The sequence below is a fragment of the Talpa europaea genome, assembly GCF_964194135.1.
Source record: "Talpa europaea genome assembly, chromosome: 14".
Classification (NCBI taxonomy): domain Eukaryota; kingdom Metazoa; phylum Chordata; class Mammalia; order Eulipotyphla; family Talpidae; genus Talpa; species Talpa europaea.
In genome coordinates, this window is record NC_140082.1 from 62,459,398 (window position 1) to 62,484,431 (window position 25,034).

At 35.1% G+C, this 25,034-nt stretch overlaps 1 protein-coding gene across 11 annotated transcripts in view; it reads right to left on the reverse strand.

The window, feature by feature from the left end:
* Positions 1-25,034, reverse strand: part of CDC42BPA (CDC42 binding protein kinase alpha) — a gene marked incomplete at both ends in the record, with an annotated part of 264,693 nt that overhangs the window by 131,884 nt on the left and 107,775 nt on the right. For all 11 annotated transcript variants that reach the window (XM_084252980.1, XM_084252987.1, XM_084252988.1 and 8 more), the window contains one exon: positions 13,400-13,493. In XM_084252980.1, coding sequence (XP_084109106.1) covers positions 13,400-13,493 — 94 coding nt within the window. The remainder of the gene's footprint in view (positions 1-13,399; positions 13,494-25,034) is intronic.

The window sequence follows — 25,034 nt, forward strand, 5'->3', positions numbered from 1 at the left end:
ACATCAGAGTTAAAATATGAAATGGAACTAAAATACTGAACAATATTAATAACATGATACTGAGGAAACAAATAGATTAAGGTATCCTATGTTTCTTGGGTTTTGTTTTTTACTTGTTATTTTTATTTATTACTTTTAATTGTGATAAAATCCTCATAACAGAATTTACCAACATAACTGTTTCTAAGTATAAAGCACAGAGGCATTTAGCACATTCACACTGTATCTATTCTCTAAGATTCTTCTTGGAAAACTAAAGCTGTACCATAAAAAATAACTCATTTTTCCCCCTGCCCCCCAAGCCCTGGTAACCACCATTGTATACTTTCTGTTTATGAATTTGAATACTGTAGGCAACTCAAAGTAAAATCAAATACTGTTCTTTTGTGTCTGGTTTATATCTATCACTTTGCATCATGTGTCAGAATGTCCTTCCTTTCAAGTCTAAATAATATTACACTGCATGTAACAATTACATTTTCTTTATCCCTTCATCTGTTGACAATACCTAGACTGCCTATGTGCCTTGACTAGTAATAAATAATGTTGCTATAAACTGGATGTACAAATATCTCTTGGAGTTCCAGCTTCAATTACATGGAGTACATACCCAGGAATGGAACTGCTGAATCATACAGCAGTACTATTTGATATTTTTGTAGAACTACCAATACTGTTTTCCACAAGGGCTACAGAATTTTATATTCCTACCAAGAGTGCACAAGAATTCCAATTTTTCCACTAAACTCTTCTTTTTTTAAAGATTTATTTATTTATGCAAGCACTGGGTATAGTCAGAAGTGCAGGAGGGTGAGAGAATTCACCAGAGCCAGAGCGGGGAACAGAACAAGCAGACTGACAAAGTACACTGCTGAGGGGAGCAGTAGGCAGCAGGAGAGGTCTGTCCCGCCATGTGGGACCCTTGCCATCGGCCAGGGATCAAACAGGCACTGCAGAGGCTGCGGGCAGCTTTGCAGCCCAGCGCTAAACTGCTGTGCCACCAGGGGAGGCCCTAAACTTTTTTTTTTTTTTTTAAATAGCAGCCATCCTAATGGGTGTGAGGTGGTAACTCATGATGGTATGATTTGAATTCTCTTATTGACTATATAGGCTTGTTGGTCATTTGCATATCTTTTTAGGTGAATGTCTATTCAAAAATTTTGTTTTTTTGTGTTTTTTTAATTTTTATTTATTTTTTAATTATATTTTTAAATTTAATTTTATATATTTTTACATCACTTTTCATTTTTGCACAATGTATGCATTTTCCCCATACAATTTCCACCCCCTTATTTTGACCCTAATCTCTCCTCCCATTCCCCCACCACCCATAGTGTGTCTCTGGTTTATAAATTGCTTGTTGATTTTGATTTTTTCTTTATTATAATTAGTCTTTTTCCTGGTCCCTTATTTAAGTTTTCTAAATTCCTGCTATGAGTGAGACCATCTGGTATTTTTCTTTTTCTTTCTGGCTTATTTCTCTGAGCATGAGCCCTTCCAGCTCCATCCATGTGGCTGCAAATTACATGAGTTTACTTTTTGATTGTTGAGTAATATTCCATGGTGTATATGTACAACATCTTCTTGATCCAGTCATCTATTTTCGGGCATTTGGGTTGTTTCCATCATATAGTTTTACATCATTTTTCATTTTTGTACAATGTATGCATTTTCATCTTGGTTATAGTCCCCATAAAATTCCCACCACCCATTCACCTATGAGCTATTACCATGGTCCCTTGTGCTCTTCCCACCCTTGTTTTGATCCTACTCCCTTCTCCCCCCATGTAATATGTCTCTGATTTACAGTTGCCTGTTGATTTTGATTTTTACTTCATTATAATTAGTTTTGTTTCCTGATCCCTTATTTGAATCCTCTGCATTCCTGCTATAAGTGAGACCATCCGGTATTTTTTTTTTTTCTTTTTGGCTTATTTCACTTGGGCATGATCCCGTCCAGTTCCATCCATGTTGTTGCAAATGGCAGGAGTTTATCCTTTTTATTTAAGACTTTTGCTTGTTTCAAATGATATTATTCACTCTTTTGGTTATTGAACTGCAGAAGTTCTTTAGATATACTGGATATAACCTCTTATTAGACATGATCTGCAACTATTTTCTTCCATTCCATGTTGGCTTTTCACTGAAATGACTGCATTCTTTGGTGCATGGAAAATTTTAATGGTACTGTAATTCAACTGATTTTTTTCTTTTACTACCTGTTGCTTGGTGCCATCTCTAAGGAATCATTGCCAGATCCAATGTCATAAAGCTCTCATCTATGTTCTATACTTTCAGCTTATATTTAAGTCTCTTTGGATTGATCTCTTTCATAGTACAGAATAAAATAAATGTCTTGTTTTGATTGGGAATACAGCAGAGAAACTGATTAACTCTATATTTTAGGTGAAATATAAAGGCTAAAAATTTTAATATGAATATCAAAATATTTGAATGTATAAGTTACAAAGAAGTAAAGAAAAAGAAATAAAACTAACATTAACCAAATCAGTGGGAGAGGGGGAAGCGTACACACAAACAAAGCAAAACCTATAGGAAAAAGCACAAGACACTAAAAGTTAACAAACATTGATAATGAAATCTATAAATGACAGCGTTGTTGCTCCTGATGACAAACAAAATCCAAATAAACTATTTTTTTAAATTGGCAATAATTTGTTTAAAAGAGGTGTACCTAAACGTAAGAACACAGAGAGGTTAAAAGCGCAGGGATAAAATGATACATCAGGTAGATGTTAAAAGAAAGTTAAGAAAGCTATATTAAAATCATTCAAAATAGATTCTACGGACAAATTCATTAATTTTTTAATACCATTAACATAATCACAAAAGAAAACACCCTAGAACAGCAAATCTGAAAATACATGCCTAACAATATTGCCACAAAAATTTGAAAACTAGATTATATGGGAAAATGAATAAATTCAACATCACAGTAAGGATTAAAAAATAATAGGTAATAGCTCAGAAAGAAATAAAACTGGCAAGAATATAAAAAACTTGAACAACAAAATTAACATCAATCTTATTTATGTACATAACAAAAGTCTGCACCTAAAAGTTAGGGGAAAAAAATGTATTCTTTTCAAACACAAAAACTGTATTAAAAACTGGCTGCTGCAAAATCAAAAAAGCAATATCAACACACGCCCAAAAGTCTGTTATCACACTGGCCTATTCTTCAGTACAATAAAACTAGAAATAACTAAATAAGCAAATGTAGTACTATTAATATGAAAAGGCACATATCTAACTTAATGGTTGATAGAAGAGCTCTCACTAATGTTGGAAAATATGTAGAGCTGAACAATAGTAAAGCATATTAGATATGGAAAAAGGAACAAAACTAAACATGTAAAAGAGATTTTAAAACCAGGAAGAGGGCACTCTGAACAACTGTATACCAGTAGAACTAAGCACAGATAAAATACACAGATTTCCAAGGAAAAAAACACTTACCATGACTCAGGAAGAAATAGAAAACCAAAGAGACCTATAACCATTAAAAAATTTGAATCAATAGTATAAAATCTACCAGGAAAAAAACCCAAAACCCTCACCTAGGCAAAGGTGATTAATAGTTGAGTTCTACCAATCATATAGGAAACATACAACCCCTCTATTATGCAAACTGTTTTAGAGCCAAAATGGGTAAGATGAGGGGATACAGCTCTCTGTTCATTTTATAAGGCCAAAATAACCTAGACAAACAATTGACAAAACAATTCAAAAAGGAAAATTATACTTTATTCTCAGATATGGCCAATCAAAGGTGTGAATCTCAGATAAAAATCCAATATAAAATAGCAGACTTCATCTAGCAATTTGTTCAAATATATCAATACAACCTCATGATAAAGTTATGCTTATCCAAAGAAAAGATAATTCAAAATTGGACAAACAACATTCAACAGATTAACAGATTAAAGGAAAAAAATCCCAGTATTTCATTGGATCTAGGAAAATAATATGATTGCAACAGTAACAATCATAACAAAAAACAAAATCAGAAATTGAAATTTTAACTTGGTAAATAATATATGTCAAAAGCTTACCAAAAATATCACACTAATTTTAAACTACAGAAAAAAACACCATTAAATTCAGGAAAAAGGCAAAAAAGCTCCCCATTACTACTGGGTAATAGGGTACTGAAGGCCACTGTGAGTATGAGAAGAAAAATATCCTATGTAGAGACTGGAAAGCACAAAACCTGGAGTCAGTCATTATCTGTGAATTACATAATTGTCTATATAGAAAATAAAGAAGAATCTGCAAATTATTTTGAACGAATAAAGAAAAAACTTAGCATGCTTGCTAGATTCAAGATGAAAATACAGAAATCAAGTATGGTCCTAAAGAATAGCAACAAGCTATTAAAGCACAAATTTTTAAGTCATTTATAACTGAAAAAAAAATCCACAATATGCCTAGGAACAAAGCTGAAAAAATAAAAGCAATGGATTTACAGTGAACATTGTAAAACTTCAGTAGCAGGCATAAAAGAAAACCTAAAGCAATGAAGAAAGAGATATTCATTGATGAGAAGATTCCATATTATAAACATAAATTTCCACCAAATATATCTCTAAATTCAATGCAGGTCTCCAAATTCGTGTTTGACTGGATGTTTGTACGCAGGTACAATATGTGCATGTATACAAACCAACCATATAATCCTAACAATCATATGTAAACACGGGCTTCCCCGGTGGCGCAGCGGTTGAGCGCTGGGTTGCGAGGCTGCCCGTGGCCTCTGAGGCGCCGGTTCGATCCCCGGCTGCTCCCCGGCCACCAGAGGAGGGTCCCACATGGCGCGCAGACCTCTCCTGCCGCCCGCTGCTCCCCTCAGCAGTGTACTTTGGTCCTTCTGCCTGCTCTGCTCCCCGCTCTGGCTCTGGTGAGTTCTCTCACCCTCCCGTGCTTCTGACTGTACCCAGTGTTTGTATAAATAACTAAATAAATCTTTAAAAAAAAAATCATATGTAAACACAAATGGCAATGAATAACCAAGAGTTTTTGACAAAGAAAAAGAATTATAGCAGGACAATCCCCCTCATGGAAATTGACTTAGGAAAGTCAGGTGTTTTTTTTTTCCTCAAAGATGAGCGCCAAGCTTTTTAAAAGATTTATTTATACAAGAATTGGGGTGCAGATCAGAGGTATGGGAGGGTGAGAGAATTCAGCAGAGACAGAGTGGGGAGCAGAGCAGGCAGAAGGACTGAACACACTGCTGAGGGGAGCAGCAGGCGAGACAGGAGAGGTCTGCTGCACCATGTGGGTTTCTCCCTGGCCGGCCAGGAATCAAACCCGCGCTGCAGAGACTGCGGGCATCTTCATAGCATGGCGCTCAACCCGCTGCGCTACCAGGGAGGCCCAAGAGCCAAGCTTTAAGTTGATTCGGAAATTCATAAAATGTGGGAAATATTAAAACTGAAGCAGTTTCCCAGATATATGACTCCCCACAAGTCATATAATCTTAACATTTCAGTGAACTGGGAATAAACATCCTAAAAGCATTCCAGAGAAAGGATAAAAGGTTATAATAGAAGGGTAAGAAAAAATATATATACATAAAAATATAATAGAAGAATAATAATGGCATTATACCTATTAACAGTAAGTTAGAAGACAAGGTAATACCTTGTAAATTCTAAGAGAAAAATAATTTAAAAATTGTACTACTATGGTCAAATTGTCAGTCAAGTATAAGGATGAAAATGAATCCAACTTTGCAGATTATAAAATTATTTGCTTCCAACAGAACCTTTCTTGAACAACTACTATCAAATCAGGAGAAAGACAGATGTGGAATCCAGGAAATGGAGGTTCCAATACCACAGAGCAACACAGAATTCCTTGATGAGGAAGGTAGTCCTAGGACAACGGTTCTGCAGTAGGCCGCTGGAAGTCTAGATGAGAATGGGAGAATGCAAGACTCTAATATGGATATTTCTAAAGGAAAAAGGGGAATCACCAAGTTATTTAATGAGTCTGGGAGCAAAAGGAATTGCTTAGACTCCAGGAGAGAAGCACCAGCTGATACTATGGAGGACTAGGGAAACACTAGCTCTTCCCCTGGGGTTCTTTTTCATGTAGCTCTCTCCTCTCTGGAATTGTGGCCTGCAACTTTCTGATACCACAGCCACCATGACTTTAATCTGTTTACTCAACTCAAGAGCACCAAGCTCTCTCCCCCTTCTTGTGTCATACCCGGTACTATTCATGTCCCACATTATAGTTCATACATAAAGTTATCCTAGAGTAGTATAATTCCATAAATTTACCTTACATTGTCTGTGTGACTGCTGTTATATCTTTTATTTCTATATGTTATAAATCCACATTACAACATTGTTTTGTTTTGAATAGTCACATACTTTTCACATAAATTTTTTTTAAATAATAAATATTATTTTTATATTCCCCCATACAATTGCAAACCTCCCATTCTGACCCCGAGAAATGTCTTTTTGTTTATCCACTTACCCTATCTGATATTCTTTATCCTATAGATATAAGCATGTAAACGGTATCATTTCCTTTGGCATGAAAGACTTTCTTTAGCATGCAGGCCTGCTAGAGATTAATCTCTCTTCTTTAATTATCTGAAAAGGCCTTAAATTGATATTCATTTTGAAGGATCGTTCTGCTTGATACAGAATTCTTGGTTTACATGGTTTTTTTTTTCCTATTAGCACTTAAAAATAACATTTCAAGATTTCGGATGAAAAACAAGTTATTATTACTTTTTCACCTGGTTATTTTCAGTATTTTTCTTTATCAATAGTTTTAACCAGTTTAACAATATATGGCCAGATGCGGTTCCTTGTACAACTTTAAAACATACTAAAACTCATAGGTCTGTGCTTTTTTATTTTCATATTTGGTAACTTTGAGCCATTCATTCTATTATTCCTCAGCCCCTCACTCATTTTTCATTTTAGAATTCCAATGAAATGAATCCTTGAATCTATTTTGCTTCAATCTTTTTCTCTCTGTTCTTCAGATTAGATCATCTCTATTGATTAGTCTTCAGTTTCACTGAGTTGTCTCTCATCTCTAATGACTGTTAACCTATTCCCATGAATTTTATATGTCTATTACCATACTTTTCACTTTCGGAATGTCTTGAGATTCCTGATCTGTGTAATTCTTATCACGATATTTTTCTTTTATTCTTTAAATATTTATTATGGTTTCACTAAGTCTGTGTGTGCAAAGTCCAACATCTGTGCTATCCAGTTTTGTAGTGGTTATTTTTTATTTTTTAATTCGATCATAATCCCTTCCCTATCCCACCCACCATTTTTGTTTGGTTCAATGATTTCTAGCTAAATGCTGGTCAGTGTCATCAGCAAAACATTCTAGAATATATGGAATATATTACCTCCTCCTGAAGAGTATTAACTCCTATTTAACAATAAGATACTGACAGATCTTCTAGACATGAATTGACTGATGGTTATATTCTTTGAGGGCAGATTTACAGAAAGTCTAAAATTCATCTTCAGCCCCTTTAAATGGCAGGACCAATTTCAAACTCTTTTATTGGACCCTGAATTTAGGTTATTACCTAAAGTAAATTTTAAATGCTACAAAAGTGCTAACTAGCTCTCCAGAGGCAAAATTCCAATTGTCCCTTAGCCCTATTTTCTTCCTAGCATTGCTTGATTCTAGTAACCTATTGTTAAATGGGAAGCATCAACTATTTGGTAAGTCTCATACGGTCTGATACTATACTTGTACAGCTCAACCTTCATGAGGTAGCCCCATCTGGACACTTCTACACCCTGCTATCTCAACTACTCCAAATCTGATCATCTTCTCAATTCTGTAGGACTATTATAGTTTGCTCTAACTCTAGCTTTCTGAATAAGAGTCAGCAATCAATCTAATCCTGGAAAATTAAGAGGCATATATCATTAATTCATTTCTCTTATAGGTAACAGGCAAGTGCTACCTATTCCTCAATGCCTGGAAACAGTTGTCCCAAATATTATGTCCAGTTTTACAGCTGCCTACAGTGAAAGGACAATTTGGTGCCAGTTACAACATCGTAATCAAAACGGCCACATAATTTATTTATATATATTTAACATCATTGTTCATTTTTGTGCAATGTTTGCTTTCTCCTCTCAAGTGTTGACCCCATAGAATTCCCACTACCAATTTACCCCCCAAGCACCATCACCACAGTCCCTTGTGCTCTTTCCTCCCGTTTTGACCCCTCTCCCTCCCTTTCCCCTGCAGAGTGTTTTATAATTGTCTGTTAATTTTGTTTTCTTTTTTATTGCTATTATTTTTCCTCCGATCCCTTATTTGGTTCCCCTATATTCCTCCCATAACTGAAACCATCCGATATTGTTCTTTTTCCCTCTGACTTATTTCACTGAGCATAATGCTTTCTAGCTCCATTCATTTTGTTGCAAATTGCATGAGTTTATCTTTTTTGGTTGCTGAATAGAATTCCATTGTGTACATATACCACATCTTCTTGATCCAGTCATCTATTTTAGGGCATTTGGGTTGTTTCCATAGCTTACCTATTGTAAATAGTGCTGCAATAAACATACAGGTGCAGGTGTTCTTTTGAATTAATGTTTTTGTGTCCTAGGAGTGGAATTGCTGGGTTGTAGGGTAGCTCCATTTTTAATAGTTTGAGGACCCTCCACACAGCTTTCCATAGTGGTTGGGCCAGCAATGTAAATTCCTTTTTTTCCCACAGACTTGCCAACATTTGTTTCTAGTGTTTTTAATATGTGTCATTCTTACTGGTGTACGGTAGTATATTTCATTGTGGTTTTGATTTTCATTTTCTTGATTATAAGGGATGTTGAACATTTTTTCATACCTGTTGGCGATTTGCATTTCCTCTTTGGAGAAGTGTCTGTTTACCTGTACTGTCCACTTTTTGACTGGATTGTTTATTTGGGTTTCGTTGAGATTTGTCAGTTCTTTGTAGATCTTTGTGATCAATCCCTTATCAGTTATATGGAGTGCAAAAATTTTCTCTCAATCAATAGGGTGTCTCTTTGTTTTGGCTAATGTCTCTTTTGCTGTACAGAACCTTTTCAGTTTGATGTAATTACAGCTGTTTATCTTTTCCTTCACTTTCTTTGTGATGGGGGATGAGTCTTTTAAAAAGTTACTGAGATATATACCATGTAGTGTTTTACCTATATTTTGTTCTATATATTTTATGGCTTCAAGTCTTATGTTCAATTCTTTTATCCATTTTGAATTGATTTTCATGCACAGTATAAGGTAGTAGTCTAGTTTCATTCTTTTACATGTGGTGGTTCAGTTTTCCCAGAACCATTTATTGAACAAACTGTCCTTATTTCAAAGATTAGTTGTCCATATCCATGTGGCTTTATTTCTGGTCTTCCGATTTGGTTCCACTAGTCTGTGTGTCTGTTTCTGTTCCAGTACCATGCTGTTTTAATTACTAAGGCTTTGTAGTGTAGTTGAAGTTTGGGAGTGTGATAGCTCCATTCTTTTTAGTCAGGAGAACTTTGGCTATTTGAGGGTTTTTTTGTGGGTCCATATGAATTTCATCAATATTTGTTCTATTTCTTTGAAGAATGTCATTGAGATTTTTATCAGGATTGCACTGAATCTGTAAATTGCTTTCAGCAGAATGGCCATTTTAATAATATTAATATTCTTCCAATCCATGAACAAGGGACGTCTTTCAATTTTTGTCTTCTATTTCTTTTAACAATGTTGGATAATTTTCTTTGTGTAAGTCACTCACCTCCTTAGTTAAGTTTATTCCCAGGTATTTGATTTTTTTTGGTATCGATTGTAAATAGGATGGCTTTCTTAATTTCTTCTTCAGATTGAATGTTTGCATATAGGAAGGCTACTGATTTTTGAGTGTTGATTTTATATCCTGCTACTTTACTACTGGTTTATTATTTTAATTAGTTTTTCTGTGGCATTTTTAGGGTTATCTATGTATATTATATTGTCTGTAAACACTGATAATTTTACTTCTTCTTTCCCTATTTGAATCCCCTGTACGTCCTTCTCTTGTCTTATTGCTCTGGCTAGGACTTCCAGTATTATACTGAAAAGCAGTGGCAAAGAGTGGACTTCCTTGTCTTGTTCCTGATCTTACAGAAAAGTCTTTCAGCTTTTCATCATTGAGAACAATATTGGCTGAGGATGTGAATATATGACTTTTATCACGTTAAGGTAGGTTCCTTCTATCTCAAGAATTTTGAAAGCCTTCATTATAAATGAATGTTGATCTTTGTCAAATGCTTCCTTAGCATCTATTGATATGATCATATGGTTTTTATTTTTCTTTTTGTTGATGTGTTGGATTACATTAAATGATTTCTGGATGTTAAACCATCCTTGGGCCCCTGGAATAAATCCCACTTGGTTGTGAATTATCCTTTAATGCACTTTTGGATTCTGTTGGCAAGGAATTTTGGATCAGTGTTCATTAGGGAGATTGAGCTGTATTTTCTTTTTTATGTGGTGTCTTTGTTTGGTTTTGGTTTTAAGTGTAATGTTGGCTTCATAAAACGTATTTGGTAGTATTCCTTCTTTCTCAATTTTTAAAGAGTTTGTGTAGGATAGGCACTGGTTCATTTCTGAACATTTGGTAGAATTAATTTGTGAAGCCATATGGTCCTAGACTTTCTTTTCATGGTTTATTTCTAGTTTGATACCTTTATAATCAGAAAAGATATCTGGTATGATTCTGATCTTAATGTATCTGTTGATGTCTGTCTTGTGACCCATTACACCATTATCAATGCTGGAGAATGATCTGTGCGCACTTGAGAAAGTATGTACTCGAATTTTTTTGGATGTAGTATCCTACAGATGTCTGTCCATGAGGTTGAGGTCTACTGTCCTTGTTTATTTTTTTTCTAGTTGATCTGTCCATTGGTGAAAGTGGTATGTTGAAGTCTCCTACTATGTATGCATTCTCTAATGTCTGTCTTCAGAGCTGGTAATAATTGTCTTATATATATTGGTGCTCCTTCATTTGGTAATTTTATGTTGAGAGTGTTATAACTTCCTGATACATTGTCCCCTTAATCATAATGCTGCTCTGTGTCTTTTTATTGATAAGTTTAACTCATTTACAATTAAGCTTAATATTGATATGTTGGCATCTGTATTTGCCATTTTATTTGTCTTTTTGTAATTTTATTCCATACCTTATTCTGTTCTTCTTATTCATTCCTCTGTTGGTTTTGGCTTTAGAACTTCTTGTAGTATTTTTTGGAATGGGGGAGGTTAGTAGTAATAAATTTCTGGAGATTCTGTTTGTCTGAGAAGGTCCTTATTTTCCTTCATAGAGGAAGGAGAGCTTTGCAGGGTAAACTAATTTTGGTCAGCATTTGTTGACTGGGAGTTTATTGAATATGTCACTCCATTCTCTTCTTGCCCACAGTGTTTCTTCAGAGAAATCTGATGTCAGCCCGATTGGTTTTCCTTTATAGGTTATCTTTTTGTTCCCCCTCATCAGCTTCATTATTTTTTCCTTGGAAGCTTTCCTATTATGTATCTTGCTGTAGGTTTCCTTTCATTGTGTAATTGGTGTTCTTCTAGGAATACTGAGTGTTTCTTCATTCTTTTTCCTTTGTACTTCTCCTTTTTCTTTGTTAGTTCTTTTTATATCTGTATCTCCAAGAGTACTGATTCATTCTTCCATTGCATCAATTCTGCTTTCATTGCTTTTCCCAGAGTTCTTCATCTCCTCCATTAATCTTTTAATATCTTGTACCTTCCTTCATTTCCAATTTCAGTCTTCAGTTTATTAATTATATTTCTCATATCATTCTTTTTCTTTTCATCTTCTTTATGATTTTTAATCATGGTGATTTAAAATTCTCTATCTGGTAGGCATAGAAGTTCTTCCATGTCATTGCTGTTGAGTTCTGGGGACTGATTTTTTTCTTTGTGTTGTGCCCTTCCCCAGAGGGCTTGGGCTTGCTTGGCTATTTGTATTTTTCCTTCTCCCTGTTGTCCATTTTCTAATTTGTTCTATGCGGTGGGCCACTGTGTCACTGGTACTGATGGGCATCTCTTTGGGGTGCTCCTTCTGGGATATCAGGAACTGGTGACCAGACCAAGTCCAACACTGTTACACCCCACTCCACAAGGAGATTGATGCTGTGGATGGGTTGATAGGTGCTGTCCCTGAAGATCACTGAGTCTCTGTATGCTGCTGGTCTCTTCCCCTACATGTCAATCTTAACCTTTATTTGCTAAACCCTTCCTGTCTTTACTCAGTTCCAAAAGGGGATCATGTAGTTGCTGGTTTCCAACAGCCCCGCTGGCAGGCCCACACTTTCCTGGAACCCACAGTTCACCTTGATGGCGGAGTCCTCCCTCTCTTATGTTTCTTTCTATAATTATCTCAGGATAAATTTTCAGAAGTCAAATTACTGATGCAGGGTAATATGACATTTTCATGACTTTTGGAATGCATTATACTAAACTATTCTCAGTTTCTGCCAATTAAAACGATGTACATTTGGACTTTTGCTATACAGCCAGGAAAGTGAAGTAAAAACAAAGCTAAGGAATAAATTGTAGCATATAAACTTTTGAATAAAAGAAAAGTAAGGGGCCTTGCTGGTGGTTAAATCTCAGCACTATCACTACTACAGCCTGAGTTCAATCCCAGGCCAGTGAGCTAATCCACACATACGGCACAGCAAACCTCTCCTGTCTCGCTCACTGCTCCCCTAAGCAGTATACTAATGTACTTCAGTAAATCCACCTGTTCTGCTCCCCACTCTGTCTCTGGTGGATCCTCTCACCCCCCGCACCTCTGGCCTACACCCCAGTTCTTCTATGCAAAAATAAATAAAATCTTTTAAGAAAAAAAGAAAACAACTGCAGGGATCTAGCAGAATTTAAGTTAACAGATCTTAAACAAAAGGTAGTATGAATCTAAATCAATCCAGAGGAATTTCTGATTAAATAAAACATTTGTTGAACACTGTCTCTCAGTTAACTAGACAACTAGGAGAGAAAGACAAAATAAATATGTGTGAAAAAGGAGTAGCATTTTCTTTTTCTATATGGGATTTATATTCCTCACCTCTCAGGAAACATGAAAATATCTCAAGTACAATAATTAACTGTTCAGCTAAAGAAAGAACAAAAGAATACACTGTATCAATCTTAAGCTCATTAATATATGCAATTTAAAATGTCCCATGTCTTCATAAAAAAACCCTCATACAAATAAGTATGTCTAAGTTTGTGGAAGGTGGTGCTGCACAGGAAGAAAAAGGACAGATGGATAATATATAAGTAGCTGGTTTTTAAAGAAGATAAAGACATGTAACAAGGAAATGTCTGTGGATAAAATAATTTAAGATTAATTTTTATTTACCGTTCCATCTTCCATTAATTTCAGACAGGAACCAAAATCTGCTAAACGGATATGTCCATTCATGTCCATCAATATATTGTCAGGTTTGATGTCCCTGAAAAAAATAAATTCAATTTTTAGATGGGGAAAAAAATAATCAGTTACCTGGTAGAGCGACTTTTCCCTGAAAAGATCAATCTCTTTTAAAATAATACTGTGAGGATATCTATTTGACTTTATTTTGGAGATAAAAGGCACTGTGGTAATTTCATTCATGTAAAAGTCCTCAGAGGTATAGATTCAAATGTAAGCAAGGTAGGTTTACTTTTGTCATACAAAGAAAAGTCATATTTACCGGACACACACAATACATACTACCCTCTTGCCCATGATACTCGACAGAGAAAATATACTTCCTAGACACTAGATACAAATGTAGATAAATTCTCAGTGATGGCAGAACCTGTCATCATAAGGTAATTGCTTCAAAAAGCTGATCTTGGAAAACAACTGAAACAACTGTACTATTTACATTGCCTAAATCTATTTATATATTAAACATACTATATTTTATGTTTAAGCTATTTATAGATGTTAAATGATAGCCAAATTTAAAAAACCTAATAAATCATATCAGATTTTATATTTGCTTTTACATTTGAATAATTAAAAGTGCTAGAAAAACCTTTGAAAAATCCTACATAAAATGATTTTGTAAAGAAGATTCAGCAATGTAGAATTTCTAGTCTAAAGATTTCAGTAGTGAAAAGCTGAGAGATTTGACTCTTTCAACTTACTTTACTTTTAGAGGAAGAAAAATAATCTTCTATAAGCATTTACATAAATTTTTTACTGACAAGTAGTTACCGGGAATATGGTCTCTTTAATTAACCTGAATGATGCCACTTAAGTCCATGCCTCCACCTCCCAAGTTGTAATATGGGATAATTTAGTACAACTTGGTTGCTGAAGTAGTTTTTTTGAGTGTTGTATATCGTAAGTTAGCAAATTATGTCCCACAAGCCAAATGTGGCCCATAGTCTGTTTTTGTAAATTTTATTGGCACACAGCCACACCCATTCATTAAGTATTATCTGTAGCAGCTTTTCCATTACAGCAGCGGAGTCAAGAAATTCTGACATTTGAAAAACCTTGACTGTCAAAGCCTAGAATATTTCCTGTATGGCCCTTTTCAGAAAAGCTTGCTGACTCTGTTGTAGATTATTGATGATTACTTAACAGAGAACAGGCAAGTAGTCTGAAAATAACAATCTGTAAAGGAAATTGACTTCATAATTCTCAACATTTTAGTTAAACCTGAACTGTCAAGTAAAACTAAGATTTTCTCTTGTTTGCAAACATCAAAGTTGTACACATTAGTGCTGGAAGGAATCTCAGAATTTACCAAGATCAATTTTATTTTTTTTTTTACTGGAATAGGATAATTTTATTCTTATTAACTTGAAAAACATTTATTTTTGCATAGAACTGGTGTGTAGGCCAGAGGTATGGGGTGGGGGTGGGGTGAGGGGTCCCTGAGAGTATTCACCAGAGATATAATGGGGACCAGTACAGGCGGATTTACTGACATACACTGCTATAGGGAGCAGTAGGCAAGACAGAAGAGGTCTGCTATGCCGTATGTGGGTTAGTTCCCTGGCCAGAGATCAAACTCAGGCTATAGGTGTGCTAGCGCTGAGACTTACCCTCCTACACCAACAGGGAGGCTCTATTTTTATTTTTGTTAATGAAGTAACATCAACTTATGTTTGTGTTTTAGAGGTATAGGAACAAGGCCATTTTTAGATGAGAAAATGGTATTTTATTTTTTATTTAAAAATGATAAAGCTATTGAATGTAAGTCACTAAATGCAACCATTACTGGTATATTTCTCAGATTTTAAAGGACAACTAATGGAATTTACAAAGGCAGGATTTTAAACCACCAATAACATTTTTGACAGTTTTAAAAATAAAACTTTTAGGAAGGAATAACTTACATGTGAGTATATATATATATAACAAATAAAAAATAATGAAATGCAAAATATTAAAGAAGACATTACAGATAGTATTGACATTACTCAAGTATCCCATTACCCTGATGTCCCTTCCCACCAATCCCCACAGGCAACCACTATCATGAATTTGGTGTTTATTTTCTCTGAGCACTTTTTATATGATCAGCACATATATATATATCTATGCAACACGAAACTATGTAAAGAACTTTTCTAAGTGTCTTTAAACTTCATTATTGATACCAAATTGTGTTAGCTTTTTGCAACTTGGTCATTCTGTGTTTACAATTCCAAAATGTATCCATATGAAATTTTCATAAACTATTGGGAGAGACTCCATGTAGTGAGCAGAAGGGCCTTGACCTGAGTCCCTAAGGCATGTGAAAACACATGCGTCTCGGAGGAAAACCTCTGAGTGACAGGACCTGGTGTTGAGTGCCCGGAAAGTGACCTGCGTGGAGTCAGGCCTCTACATCTCCACAGTCTGAGAATAACAAAAATAATGAGTGGACTTCCCAGGCTCTAGCTAGGGGGCGATAAGATTATGTGTGTGAGAACTAACCACCTGGTACCCTACTGTCTGAAGTAAATAGATAATAGTAAGAAAGTAGACAAATCATTCATATGTGTTATCACTATATGGTATGCTTTGATGTTACACATGCTGCAATTAAAATAGTATATAATGAACATTCAGACAATAAAGATTTGCTGCATGCTGGACATGACAGTCCCCCATGTCTGATTTCCCTCACCGGCATGTCCCAGATCTCGGACTCACTAGAAGTCCACAATAAACAAATTCTTAAGTTTTCCTAGTGGAATTTAGATTGTTTCCATTAATTTTAGATTGCTGTAGGTTGATGCTTTACTATAATACAAAATTCTGAGATGAGTAATTTTATATATGTATCCAAGTACTTATATGGGAATATTTCTCCATGTTAAATATCTGGAACTGGAACACAGATAAAGACATGTAAATCTTCAATTTTACTAGCATGATTATGAGTTGAGAATCATTTTTATGTTTTCAACAGTCATCTTAGATGACCACTTCTGTAAAATTCCAGTTAATATTCTTTATCATTTTGTTGCTCTGTGCACATATTGTTTGCATTCCAGTTTTTTATTAACTTTCAGGAATTTTGTTTACTCAAACATGTTACATGTGCTATAAATCTCTTCTCTTAGCATATGGGCTTGCTGATTCACATTGTTTATAATGCTGCCTTACCAAATAAAAAAAAAAGTAATTCTAATGTCCTATAATTTATAATTTGTGTTTTTGCATTTTTTCTTTACTATGATCAACAATTCTGTGAGATATTTGTCTCTTGTTGATCATTTCAAATTAAGTTTGTTTTAATAGAACCCCAGATTTCTGTAATTTTTTAAAATCAGTTTTAACTTTCCATGCTTTTCTTCCTCTGCTATTATTTTCAGCATCAGAGTTGCTGTTATTTTCTAACATCTGAGTCATAAAAGGTTTAACATCTTTTTAAATAAAATATGTTCATTTTTAACATTTTCATTTAAGTTTAGAGATTTTCTTTTACAAGATATTACAGGTACATCCCACAAATTCTGATATATAGTATTTTTTATTTCTTTTTATTCTAAATATTTTGTAATTTCCATTGTGATTTTCCTCTGCCATGTTTAAAGAGAATGCGTTCAATTTTTAAAATATAAAGACTACTTTTTAGCTTTGCTAGGATTTAATTCTATTAATTTTATCATTAGAATGGATAAATCATTTTTTTGCTGAAAATAAAAAATATAAAAAGGCATACACTAAAAAATTTCCAAACACCTGTCCCAATTCACCCAGTTCCTATACTGAATAATTATTATAATTAGTTTCTTACCTACCCTTCTGTGTTATTTATAAAAATGTATGATATTTTTAACACAATGATAAGTAATGTACATCAACCTGCAAATTCCTTCTTTACATAGAACCAATGTTGGATCCATATCAAAACTGAAAGACCTCATCATTCTTAGTTTCCTATTGCCTGACTGTGACATAATTTTGTTACCCATGCAAACCTTTACCCCTTACAAAACAGCAACATTTGACATTTCACAGAACCCATGTTCTTCCCTTTATTGTTTTTCTAGGTGGAATTTTTAAAGGTCAAACAACAGGACCAGCCAAAACCAGCTTGGATCTGTACAACTTAGCATAGAAGTGCACACATGTAATAAGATGGGGAAAAGTCCATGCAAGGCTCAGCCTTGAAAAAAACCCTGCCCCATTGTTCACTTTAAAAGTAGCTCCCTCAGGGCCTTCCTGGTGGCACAAGGGGTTAAGACACAACCTGCAAGGCTATCCACAGCCACTGCAGCACGAGTTCAATCCCTGGCCAGGGAGCAACCCACATGACACAGCAGACCTCTCCTGACTTGCCCACTGTTCTCCTCAGCAGTATATTTCAGTCAGTCTGCCTGTTCTGTTCCCCACTCTGTCTCTCCCCCTCCCCCCACACACCTCTGGCCTGTATCCCAGCTCTTATATGCATAAAAATAAATAAATCTTTAAAAAAATAAAAGTAGCTCCCTCATGTAATGATTAAGGGAATGGCATATCAGGAAGACGTAACACTCCATACATCTGACAAGGGACTGACACTGAAGATCTGCAAAGAACTCACACAACTCAACAAAAAGAAAATAACCTAATCAAAACATGGACAAAATAACTAAACAGACACTTCTCAATCAAAATATAAAGGCTGCAAACAGGCACATGAAAAAATGCTCATCATCAGTTATCATCAGGGAAATGCAAATCAGGACCTCAATGAGATACCACCTCTTTGCGAATGGCCCATATCATAAAAACCAGAAACAACAAGTGCTGGCGAGGATGTGGAGAAACGGAGCCCTCCTGTACTGCTGATGGGAATGCATACTGGTCTAGCCCTCATGGAAAACAATATGCAGGTATCTCAAAACACTAAACATAGTGGAATAATTCTACACTAAGGCATGTACCAGAAAAATTCAAAAACACTATTTAAAAGGAAACTTTGCACTCCCATGTTTACTGCAGCATTATTTACAATAGCCAAGATATGGAAACAACATAGATGCCCCAAAACAGATGAACGGATCAAGAAGGCGTGGTTTATATACACAATGGAATACTACTCAACAATTAAAAAAAATGAACTCATGTCATTTGTGCCAACATAGATGAAAGCTGGAAAGGAAAATGCTAAGCGAAATAGTCCGAAGGAGAAAAATAAATACTGGATAGTGTCACTATTATGTGGAATATAGTGTCTCTATATGTGGAATATAGAGAAACTAAACTAAGGTTCAAATAAAGACAAGTTTAAAAACTAACCCTTCAAAGTTGACTATAGAACTGAAGCATCCAGAGGGGGGAGGAGTCTGGGAGGCCTAAGAACAAGGAAGGAAGGAAGCCTAGTGGGCTATGGTGGTGGACTATGGGGGGATTTGGTGGAGCGTTGCACCTCCTGATGGGGATAGCCTAATATTACCTCAATTAAAGATAAATAAACCTTTACTTTAGGGCCTCCCCGGTGGCACAGCGGTAGAGCACTGGGTTGCGACCTCTGTGGTGCCGGTTCGATCCCCGGCTGCTCCCCAGCCATGGGAGGAGGGTCCCACATGGCGCGCAGACCTCTCCTGCCGCCCGCTGCTCCCCTCAGCAGTGTACTTCGGTCCTTCTGCCTGCTCTGCTCCCCGCTCTGGCTCTGGTGAATTCTCTCACCCTCCCGCGCTTCTGACTGTACCCAGTGCATGTATAAACAAAACAAACAAACAAATAAATAAAAACATGCCTCTATTAAAAAAAAATCTTAAAAAAAATAAATAAATAAACCTTTACTTTAAGGGGGGAAATAGAAAGTATTAGTCCTATTTGATTTTTCATCAAAAATCAAAATCACTTCTCAACTTACCTCCTAATAACCACTTTTGCTCTTAACCAACAGACTGTCCTCACTAGATCCACAGAAACGCACAAAAAAAAAATCTTAAAACACCCTCTTGCTTAAAAACCTTCAAAAGTTTTTAACCTTTCACTGTTATAAAAGTTCCTACATTTCCAATTTCATCTTGTGTTATTGCCTTTTGTACTTTAGGCTCTAGACACTGGTCTTTTTAATCATCTTTAAACAGAAATGCTGCACCTTCCTTCCTCATGAAAGTCCATGACATATGCTGCTCTCTGCTTAGAATTCTAGTTCCATTTTCACCTCACTCGCACTCATCTTCAGAATGAGAATTAAATAACGCCTTTCAATAGCCTTTTCTGATGTCTCAGTGATTGCTAAATTACTAACTTTATTAATTCTAAAATGTGGATAATCCTGCATTTTAACACCTCTGAAATTAGGAAACAATTTATAACCAGTGGCAACTTACAACTATAATAAACAATGTTGTTCTTGTACTAAAGATGACATTTCTAAAAACCACGATCTTCTTAAATTTGATAAAATAAAGTGATTATTTTCTAAATAAAAAATTTTAAACTGTTTAATGATTTCACGCTATCCTATCAATTTGCATATGCCAGAATTTCCCTAACAAGTGTCCTGCTGCTCAATGTACACTGACTTCTAATTTGTAAAGAAAACATTGCGATAAACATCCATATATGTGTGTGTGCATATATACATATATATGGTAAAGTGTTAGACTTTTTCCTTATGAAAAATCATAAATTTGAAATTTGGATCAAATTACACATTTTTTAAAACTTTTGCAAAAAACTGCCTAATTTCCAGAAGAAAACAATATTTTTTAAAAGATTTATTTATTTATTTATTTATACAAGCACTGGGTACAGTCAGAAGTACGGGAGGGTGAATTCACCAGAGTCAGAGCAGGCAACAGAAATACACTGCTGAGGGGAGGAGAGGGCGTGGCAGGAGAGGGCTGCGCTCCATGTGGAACCCTCGCCAGCGGCCGAGGATTCGGCCGGGGATTGAACCAGTGCTGCAGAGGCTGCAGGCAGCTTTGCAGCCCAGCGCTCAATCACTGCGCCACCAGGGGAGGCCCCAAGAAAACAATATTTTGCCAATTTTCAACTTAGCCAAGAGTGAAGAAAAGTGCCTGTTTCTCACATTCATAATAATGCTAAGTAGTATCATTCATCTTAATCACTGCCATTCTGATAATTATAAATACCACCTCATTCTTACTGGGATTTCTTTGCTTACTTGCAAGGGTAAATATTGTTAATGTGCTTACTAATTACCTGTAAGTCCCCTCTCATGAACTCCTTCTTCAAGATCTTCAGCTTTTTATGTACTACACTCTCCAACTGTCATGAAATATTGAGGAATTTTTTTCAATTACAACTTTTGTAATAAGTTACTCTTCTTTTCCTAGATATGTATCTTAACTCTACTTTCACTATTGGTTCTTTATTCCTCATTGGGAGGAATAATTTCTAGAAGAAAGGACAAACAAAATTTTTGATATCAAGTTCTGATATGTAGATAACATTATATAAACCATGACTTTCTATATGAAACAAAAACCTATAGTGTGTCCATGAGCTGCTGGACTATAATAACCTGGGACTCTAAGTATTTCCTGAGCTTCATGTATTAATTAAAAACAAAAACAAGTGACAGAACTATAAGGAAGAATGCATTAGCTCCCTATATAACTTCCAAACTCAAAGCACCAGGCAACTTGACAGCAGAAACCCAATGAAAAGGGGAAGGGGGGGAAATCATCAAGGTTGTTGATATTATCATATTTAGAAGGAAAAAGCATAAAAGGATTTTTAGTATCCTTAGTAAAAATAAGGGAAATAACAGAAACTGTGTCACTATTAACATGAAATATATCATTATTGTTTCATCCTGCATATTAAAAAAACAGTATGATCTATATGATCAGTATGATCTGTTTTTTTTAATATGCAGGATGAAACAATAATGATATATTTCATGTTAATAGTGACAGAGTTTGTTATTTCCCTTATTTTTACTAAGGATACTAAAAATCCTTTTATGCTTTTTCCTTCTAAATATGATAGTATCAACTCAGCAATCAAAAAAGATAAACTCATGCAATTTGCAGCAACATGGATGGTGCTGGAAGGGATCATGCTCAGCGAAATAAGCCAGAAAGAAAAAGAAAAATACCAGACGGTCTCACTCATAGCAGGTATCTAGAAAACCTAAATAAGGGACCAGGAAAAAGAATAACTATAAGAAAGCAAAAATCAAAATCAACAAACAACTATAAACCAGAGACAACTATAAACCGGGGGGGGGGGGGGAATTGGGGTCAAAATAAGGGGGTTGCAATTGTATGGGGAATATAAAAATTAAAAAAATATATAAAATTTAAAAAAAGAATATTGAACTTAAAAAAAAAAGATCATAACTATACCCCAACTAACTGAAAAAACAAAGACCTTGGAAAACATAATTTAGTTTCCAAAATCCTCAGTAAACTCTAAGCAAAGCAATAAAATGCTAAGGATCTAAAGAATCCCCCTAATCATTTTACATTTTCTCCCAAACCAATGAATGATTTTGCATTATGCTATATTTTAGCAGTTGGGATGAAGACAGAATTTAAGCAACTCAAATTTCAGGATTCCGTAATTGTTCCGTAATTGCAGAGGGAGTGATGAGATCAAAATGTTACAGCTGATAAAAATGTAACATTCAGTAATCATTAACATTTACAGTATAACACTGAGCCAACTGCCTTATTACTGTGGGAGATATAAAAGAGCAAATAGAAATCATTCTTTTCTTCTCTTTAGCTCTATACCAAAAATCTCCATGAGAGGACATATGCTTATTGAGAGAACGAATGTTTAATTCTAGCCCCTCCAGAAACCACAGTAAAATAACAATACAAAAATAAAAGGTAGAAACACACAGTGTATGTAAGAAAAAACAACAGAAGTTAAAAGGTATTGACACAATTTTGGAAGATGGAAAGTTATGTACAATAATACAAAGCAAAGAAAGCTGCATTATAACTTCCTACAAAGATGGGAGAAAGAAACAAAACTGATACATGATTTGATGTATTTGAGTATGTGAACAGTGATTGTTAGGCATTTAGTAAATATGGTAGAAGAAAACAATAAGCATGTTGAGAAACTAAATGAAAGGGATGTGATTTTGGGTAAAATAGTAACAAGAATTAATGTTGACTCACTTCACACAAATGCTTAAACTTGTGGATTCCTATCTACTTCCCTTCTCCTTTATGTTACACTTGTGTATACACATATGGATATTCATATATTTATATAATCTACATCTGCTTATAAGCCCCACAAGTCAATTCAACAATTTTTGCTTTATGTAGCCATATATTTTGTGAAGAAATTAGTAAGAAATAAGTGAAACTTCACGGTCTTGTGCTTATCATATATTTTACAATTTTTAGTGACTTGAATCGATTTCTACAGAGCCAAGATTCCATCTGGTGTAACTTTCCTTCAGCCTGCGGAATTAGTGCTTGTTAGAGTGCAGGTCTGCTCACAAGTTCTTTTGTTTTTCTTCTGCCAAAAAATGTTTTTTACTTTTATCTTAAAGGATATTTTCACTAGATACAGAATTTTGGGGTGACAGTCTACCTTCTGATTCCCTATTTTCTGATGAGAATTCATCTGTACTGGAATCACTGTTCCCTCACAGGCAATATGTCATTTTACTGTTGCTTCCAAAATTAGTTGTATCTTTCAATAACTACAATATGACAAAACTCAGCATGGCCTTATTCACATCCATCCTCCTGCTACTTATTGAGCAGCTCAAAAACATAAATTTGTCTTCCATCAAAATTTGAGAAATCTGTGATCATTTTTATTTCTTCATATTTTTTTTTTCTTAGTCCATTCTCTCTCCTCTCCCTCCGGGCCTGAAAGTACATGCATATAAAACTTTATGATATATTCTAACAGGTCCCTCAGATGCCTGTTAGAACCTTTTTTCTAGGTGTTCTTCCCCTTTGATAATTTTTTTTCATCTTCCTCCAAATCTTTACTCTGTCATCTGTCATTCTGCATATTAGAATGTTAAAACCACTGAAAATTTTCATTTCTGATATTTTATTTTTTATTTCTAAAACTTCCATTTGATATTTTCATTGTTTCTATTTCTCTGCTGAGATTTCCCTTTTTGCTTATTGTACGCAGATATCATTTTACTTCATTGAGAATAATTACAATAGCCACTTGAAAATCTTAGTCTATTTAGCTTCCACATCTGGATCATTTGGGAAATAGTTTCAGTTGATTTTATTTTCTCTTGAAAATCAATTCCATTTCCTGGTATCTTTGTGCACAGAGTAATTCTGAATTGTATCCTGAACATGATGAATGTTAATTTTGGCATCTGGGATTCTTTTTGTTTCTCTGAGTAGAGTTTTTCCACTCTTTGTCAGCATTTTATCACACAAAATGTAAAATCTGCTTGTTGGGCAGCAACTGTAGCCTCAGTTTACAACATTTGTCTTAATTGGGCACTTTTGAGTGAATGTGTGGTTCAAGGGTCAATCAGAGCTGAAGGAAGAGGAATTTTAGATCTCCCTCAAACAGTTTCTCAGAATTTATCCTTCTATTTCTACATACTATGAAACCCTCAGCTTTTGCACCTGTACCCATGCCACACTGTACGTCACATAGTCTTTACCCAGCTCCAGGTTAAAATCTGCAAAAATAAAGGACTCATTTTATATAAGTCATAAGTATATACTCCTAGCCTGCCTGGCTAGCTATGTGAGCGAGCCATCCTGATAGTGGATCTTCCAACCCCAGTGAGCAACTACAACTCATGCTATATAGCAAAAAGATAAGCAATCCCTGCCTAGTCTGCCCAAACTGCAGGCTAGTAAGAGAAAAGATGACTTACGTTTTATATTACTCATTATGTTTCAGGGTCTATGACAGAGACATGTACTACCTTTTCCGTCAATGAAAGGCTTTTCCCAGATGTCAGCAGACAGTTCCCAACTGTCTATATTCAAAGTTGCAGAGAAGTTCTTCATCAAAAGGCCTGTGTTCCTGAGAATCCCATAATTACTGAATAATTGATGTGGAAATATCAAGACTTGGTCATTTGGACCAAATGAGTACCAAGTCTGATGGGCCACAGGCTCTCCAGAACCCCTAATGGACCTGTGAGGCTTTGGCCTGCAGCACAAGCTAACTTCCCTCTTTGCCTAATCCAACACCCTTCCAAAGTGTTAATGCTTACTATACCATGTATTATACTTTCTATATCAGTGCTGGTTCTGGAAAAAAACTTGCTGCAAAGAAGTGAATAATGTATCAGCAAATTCCATTTTCTGATTTGAGAAGCAAAATAACACCTGGCATTCAGAAACACTATGAGTCAGTGACATCTGGCAAATAAAGTGGCAGCCAACCAACTAGACAACAAGTGTATAAATAAAGGGAGTGAAAGGGAAATTCAGGTAAAACTCAGTCAAGAAAAGGTTGTAAATTAGTTCCAACCTCTCAATTCAGGAAAACTGAGAAAGAGAAATAATTAGGAGAGATTAAATTTCTCTATTATCATTGTAAAATCATTATTCAGGTTTCATCCTAATCAAATATGAAACTTAACATTTAACATTAATTAACATCTCTAAAATCATTAATTTAT